A 6,526-nucleotide genomic window follows, 5' to 3' on the forward strand; every position below is an offset into this window, starting at 1 on the left:
GTCGGCGGTGCGGTGTCCGGTGCAGCGCAGCCCAGCGCCTCGGCCTTAGGCCTGGCGCTCCGAGGCACAACTCGGTCCTGGGGGCTTGGAGCGCGGCGCTGTGCGAGCGCCGCTGCGACTCCCGGTTGGTTGCTCGTCCTGCCGGGCCGCTGAGGAGCGGTCTCAAAGCGGGAGCGGGCTCTTGTTGGGCTTGAGTAGGATGAGATTTGCGGGTTATCCCAGAATCCCAGACCGTTAGGGATTGGAAGGGACCTCAAAAGCTCATCCAGTCCAATCCCCCTGCCGGAGCAGGAACACCCAGATGAGGTTGCACAGGAGAGTTTATAGCTGGAGAGTTTGGGTTCCTGGAGTAATAAAAGCATTTGTAACAGTAGATGAACTATGAGTGCTTATATTTCACTGATAACACAGAGAAACAATTGGTGTTTAAAGCGTTTTTTGCCTCAGTCCGTCAGAGTGCATTACACAGCGTTAACGAAAATCAAAACTCACTGCTGTCACCCACATGAGTTAGACGAGTATTGCTGTCATCCTAAACTTGTGTGGGAAGAAAGGACCAGCATTTTATGTTGTCCGGTATTTCCTAAACCTGCAGAAGCAGACTTACCGAGGTTATAAAGTTTGGGACGCTCACTGTGTGGGTGAGGCGTGCAGAAGCCAAAAACCTTGCCCTTGCGAGGGAATTGTTGACTCCCTTTTGCTGCTGGGACCAGCTCAGTTGCTTCAGTGTGAGAAAGCAAGTGGGAGGCTCGCAGCTGGTGACTGTTGACAGGCCGCTGTTATCTGGCCTTGGAGGAACCAAAGGTCTGTTAACTTGCACAGATAAAGATGAGTGAAAGCAGGTTGTGCTCTGAAAAGTTGGAGAAACTGAGCTTGGGCATAGCACAGACTAATTTTCTCTCTGCTAAACCCAGGGGGGCACCTGAGGGAATGGTAGGCTACGTCTTGCTCCAGCTCTCATGGTAGTTTTGAACTGGAGCTGGTAAGAAGCTGTGTGTTCTGACACCTCCCAGGGTTTGTGTTGTGACCTGTTTTTTCACAGAGTGCCATAGGAGTGAGCCTTGGCTGCTTGGCTTGTTGTCCAGGCTGCATCGGAGTCTTGTGCTTCTCTGGGAAGCTGAATTGTTCTCACGCTTTCAAATACGAATTTCAGCATAGGTGTCGAGGATTGTAGGAGTCCAGTCATGGCCATGCTTTCACTGCCTCCTTTCATGAAAAAAGTCCTTCAGTAACAGTGTTTTCTCTCTTGACTTTTCATCTAGTGGAGGTGTGAATATAAGTGAACAGGAATATGTGTGCAGTGATTCTGAGTAAGGACTAAGTCGCTGCCTGTGAGAGCTTCTTCCGTTGTTGCAAATGTTGCTGAATCCCGTTGAGAGGAAACAGCTGGTGCAGTGTTACCCAGTGCACAAAACTTAGACCTGTGCCTGTAACATGAAGTCTTTTTTGTCTAGATTTACCCTTGTAAGATCACTACTGCCTGTTTAGATTTTAAATGTGTTGTGTCTGTCGTGGCTTTTTTGGTTTGCTTAAGTTTCTTAAATATAAACTTTGTGTATCTTAAAGTTGCACGGTCTCTGTTTAGACCTCTGTGAGGTCTCAGGGGAGCAAAATTATTTAATTGAAATGGAAGAGCAGCGTTGGTCTTGTCTTTGGCACTGCAGGACTGAGGCGCTTACACAGTTGTTGTAGCACCCCTCTGTGGTAGCAGGGGGCTTTCATAGACAAACAGGGCATGGAGAAGTTGCAGATTTTAGATTTTTCTGTTAGAATTGGCTGCTTCAGTATTGATGTCTTTGAAATGTTGGGATTCAGAGCGCTGGTTCCTCCAAGTTCTCGCTGTCTGTAGCCTCAGTAAGTATCACTGATGTTTCCATGGAACAGTTGCACTACATCCCAGTTGGAGACCAAAGTGAACGACTCCATCTGAAAACTTCTGTTCTCACAAAGTGTGTGCAGGCTGCGTTTCAGATCTGTGACAGTGCTATGGTCACTTGAATTTCAGTGACCTGCTTTGACAAGTCATGTTGGTTTATGTTGAGTATCGCAGTCCCACAGTTACCTCTTAAAGAGTCTGGACACATGGAAAGAAAGCATTGGGTAGCATCTGTATATTAATGCTTTGTCCACTTTCCTTGTAGGAGAACCACATCCATGACAAGCTGGTATCTCTTGGTTTGCTTCAGAAAGACTTTGTGCCTTTTCTGTTAAATTTTTTAAGGGAGCAGACCAGCCAGATCCTGACTAATGGACCCTCTACTCCTGCTAAAACTCCTAATTCCAAGGCTCACGGGAGTCAAAGGACAGGACCAGAAAGGAGAGCAGGCCATGCAACAAGCAGCCGAGTGCAGCTCTTTTCCCAAAGGACTTCAGTGACCTCCTGTACCACAGAAACCAGCTTTTCTCCTGCTGTGGCATCCAGTGGCTCCTCTTCCTTTTCTGGGTCAAGCCTGTCCAGCCCTTGTGGTGACTTCCCAAGCACGGTCTCCAGTAGCAGCCCAAGCTTTGGGTACAGCCCTGTGCTTAACCATGGTGAGAAGCGTTCCTCTCAGAAGGCCAGCTTGGGGAGCTTCCTTACAGCCACGCCTGAAGCCTTGCCAGCGAGACGAGGCCGAAGGAAAGGCAGCAGCTCGGTCGGTGTCTCCGGCCGGCAGGTAGCTCGGGATTTGGGACGTTCCCTTGCCGAAGAGGAAGACAGAAAGAATGACAGTGTATTGTGGAGTGGAGGGAGAAGGAAGTGGAGTGAAGTGCCTCTTGTTTCTGCCAGATCCCCGCCCGGCCAGCTAAATCTTAACAACTTGGAGGAGTTTCCACCCATGGGTGCTGCCTCTGGCTGGACAAAGTAAGAGCAAGGCTGCCTCACTGTCTCATTCTGGTTGTGTGTCAGGTTACTGTTCCTCATCCCTTTGTATGTGTCCAGATCCAGAGGATGCTGTAATAACCAATACCTGGGTGCTGGCTTCTGGGCTCCTTGGTCAGAAGTGCTGTTACAGTTGCCACATAGGGGAATCTTGCTTCAGTGGGTAGCCAGGTTTCTGCTCTGTGAGCTCTGCTCTTGCTCATGATGCTGCCTGCAGCTTACCAGTGCACTGACCAGCTGATAGGAAGCTGAGCATATCTTTGTCCTTGCGTGTTCTAACAAGTCAGCATTGTCTTGGCTCTTCACATTTCTCATTTAACACGATAGCAGTTGCTAATAAAGAGCAGTCCTGAAGGCTCTTCAGCTTTACTGATGCTAGCAAAAAAGCTTTCAGACTGACATTCTGTGGCTTCTGGTAACAGATGTTAGTGTGTAGCTTCGTTTGTGCTGTGTGATCATGGACAAAATAGCTAGCTGATGCCTGTATTTATTCTCTTTGGTCTGCAGCAAGCCCTAATCTCCCTGGTGACTTTGGCTTAGCTTCTGGGCAACTGTTTGTGTTGTGGTTGTCTCAGTCCTATTCTCTGTCTCTTTGAGATTTTACTCTTTTAAGATCCTCATTACCAAATGTAAGGCTTTCATGTCAGCCTGTTTGTTCCACAGATAAGGCACTGGTCTCTGAAAGTGGGACTTTCTAGTTGGACATGCAAAATCCCAGCTGAAGATTGGTAGGTCTGTGGGTCTGTAGAGCAGATCCAGTTGCTGGGTCTAGATGATGCTCTAGATGGTGCGTTGGCCAAGGGAGGTAAGGTGTTTTTCCAGCATTGGTAGTAAGTCACTCTTCTTCAATTGCACTACATCCAACTAGGAAAAAGAGCGAGAGTAGAGGTCAGGGAGTGTTTGGAAGTGAACACTACAGTGATTTTGAGAACACTGTAGCAACCAGCATTTCCTTGAGAAGTGTAATGTTTTATGTTCCTGTATCTAATTTCTGCTGTGTCCCCCACTGCATTACAAAGCCTCTTCCTGAAGGACAAATCTAGGTAGTTCATGCAGGAAGATTGGGTTTCTCTAAACTTAAAGGGCCTATGGTAATTTGGGAGCTTGGACTTTTACTGATAGGCAATGGCAGCTTTGCTGTTTGTTTGTTTTCTTCACGGTCATATTAGAAACTGCTGGTGAATTAGTTTCTTACTAAAATGAGGCGTATTCTGTCCTCTCAAATTAGAAGTATTTGCAACAGTTGTGTGGCACTGTGTTATCTGTTCTGTGGCTTGATGATTGATAATTAATTTTGCAGCAAGGGTCAGCAGGCTTTTTTTAGCAGTCTGTAGCTCAGTGACCAGAATAAAGTCAGCAATTATGCATACAGTTTAGAAATTCAATATCCTGACTCCACAACCATTTTATTTTAGCATTAGGTTCTCCTGGAAATATTGTGTGTGTATCTGTCTTGAGACCTGTTTTGTTGTTGTTGTTTAGCTTGATTTCAGTGAAATCCCTTCTCACTTTTTCAGCAAAAGCAAACCATCAAGGCGCATCAACCCAACTCCTGTCAGTGCTGAGCGCCCCCTCTCAAAACCAAAGATGTGCTTCACTTCTACGCCTGTCAGCCAGTCTCCAGCTGCCCGGTTTTCATCTGGGTCAAGCCTTGAGGCCTTTACTGCTGTCCAAGAAGGAAACCTTACATCTGTGATAAGCAACAGCCTTCAAGAGGAGAGGGAGATGCTGAAGAAAGAACGGTACAGGGTGGTGATAGGCTTGTATCGATTCCTAATTCTCTTGTCTTTAAGTGGTACCAATATCAGAGTGGAAATGACCAGAATATCCAAAGCAGATATTGGTGACCTTAAACTATACTTTGCCTAAACCCAAGTGTGACTCTGGTACCAGACTAGGCTATTAATGCAGCTAGCTCGTGTTTGTGATTTCAGAGGTGTGCTGACTCTGGAACAATGACCATCGCTTGATCTTCAGAAATTTAGTCAATCCTCACATTCCTAAGATTGCCTCTTCATGGGCTTGCACATGTGGCTATCTCCTGTGCAGTGTTCCTTAGGTTGCACAGGCAAAACAAGTGGGTTTGAGCAAGAATTAGGCTGCTTGATGCTTGCACCTGTGATAGAAGGTGTAGTCTAATTTGAAGAAAATGAGTTAATGATGCACATGTGGGGCAAGTGTTAAATGATTTTGCAGGGTAGACTAACAGAAGCTTACAGTCAGATAAAATGGCACATGAGTAGTGTGAGATTCTGTTTTAAAAATTACTACTGCAGTTACCTATTGAAAATTGTGTGCTGGAAGATGAAGCAAATTCTAGCTTCTAATTTTGTCTCTGCTGTTCAGTTACTGTGTGACTTTCGTCCTCTGTAAAATGATATCATTGTTAGTCTGTGAGGATTGGTACTTCAGGAAAAAGAAAAGCAAAGAACGGTAGTGGAGACAATGTGGTTTGTAAGTGCTGACAGAACTGTTGCTGTTCTTTGGAGGTTGTGCTCATGGGGAAACTCCTCAGCACGTGTGGATGGAATTCTGCTAAGCCTTGCAGCTCACTTCCATGGGACCAGAACTGACTTAAACAGACCCACTAGAGTCTCCTCAGTCACCCTTTGTTCTGGACCTGTAACAGAACTGCTCAGGATTCAAACCTGCCTCTGTGCACCTCCGTGAAGCACCTATGCCAGTCTGAATTCTACCTGAAATGTCCCACTAATCTGTATAAAGTAGGTGAAATAGGAGTATGTAGGCTGGACCTTGCCCGTGAGGCGGTCTCAGCTGACCCATCATGCATGAAATGGGCAGTGCTTGGTGCTCAGAGCCGGGAGCTGCTGTTGTGTCCTCAGGAGTGGTGGGGAAGTGAGGTGCAAAACTAACGCAGCCCACAGTCGGTCACTTTAAGCCAGGGCAGAAGGTGAAATTCATGCTGAGGTGGATGATAACGCTGAGGCATAAGTGAAGCAGAGTCTAGCTATGTTGTTGGAGTCTTACCTTGGTGAATTTATAAAGTGCTTAATAAATAATTTTCTTCAGTTCTGTCAGTTGGGTGCTTATGTTCATTGCAGAGAGATGATATTAAATAACCTTTCTACTCCCATTTTGGGACTAATTTCTACATCATCACGGCAGTTCCACTAGAAATAGGCCAATAGAAAAAGTTCTTTGCTGCAGTTAAAAATGTTTCTGTCTTCCTCACAGCCTTTGAAGTGACTTTTAAAGGTTTTACTTTTGACAGAGTGTCATAAAGAGTTGGTGTGATACTCCAAGTGTGGATGTTCTGTATCAGTTTAGATGAGAAGCAATAACGTAGGTTAGTTAGATAATTTGGTCAAAGTCAGAGTTGGAATTGCAGTATGATTCTTTTGAATCTTTTGGTTGTTAGCACCAAGATCCTTTCTCATTGAGGGAAAGGTGAGGTAAATTGCTATCATGCTAAAAGCAGCTTTATACAGTATAAATGAGATGGCTTATTGCAGGAATTCCTTCATGCTAGACTGCAAGAGGAAGACCTCCTCTGGCTGCACGGCTATGTGTCATCTTCAGTCTCATGGTATGTTGGTGCTTTTGAATTTCAGATGCAAATTGCTGCACCAGGCGTCTTCTCCTGCAGGGATGTGTCTTGATCCTGGTACTCCTACTAAGCCTAGCTACACTCGCAGTGCTAGCCTT

General features: G+C 46.0%; 1 protein-coding gene across 1 annotated transcript in view; it reads left to right on the plus strand.

Moving 5' to 3' along the window:
* Positions 1-2,141: 2,141 nt before the first annotated feature.
* Positions 2,142-6,526, plus strand: part of CDAN1 (codanin 1) — a gene marked incomplete at its 5' end in the record, with an annotated part of 27,663 nt that continues 23,278 nt past the window's right edge. The window contains 3 exons of the mRNA XM_010183102.1: positions 2,142-2,842; positions 4,378-4,602; positions 6,433-6,526. The exon at positions 6,433-6,526 is cut by the window's right edge and continues 115 nt beyond it. Of these exons, the coding sequence (XP_010181404.1) occupies positions 2,142-2,842; positions 4,378-4,602; positions 6,433-6,526 (1,020 nt within the window). The remainder of the gene's footprint in view (positions 2,843-4,377; positions 4,603-6,432) is intronic.

This window comes from Mesitornis unicolor, unplaced genomic scaffold, assembly GCF_000695765.1.
Source record: "Mesitornis unicolor isolate BGI_N332 unplaced genomic scaffold, ASM69576v1 scaffold1054, whole genome shotgun sequence".
Classification (NCBI taxonomy): Eukaryota; Metazoa; Chordata; class Aves; order Mesitornithiformes; family Mesitornithidae; genus Mesitornis; species Mesitornis unicolor.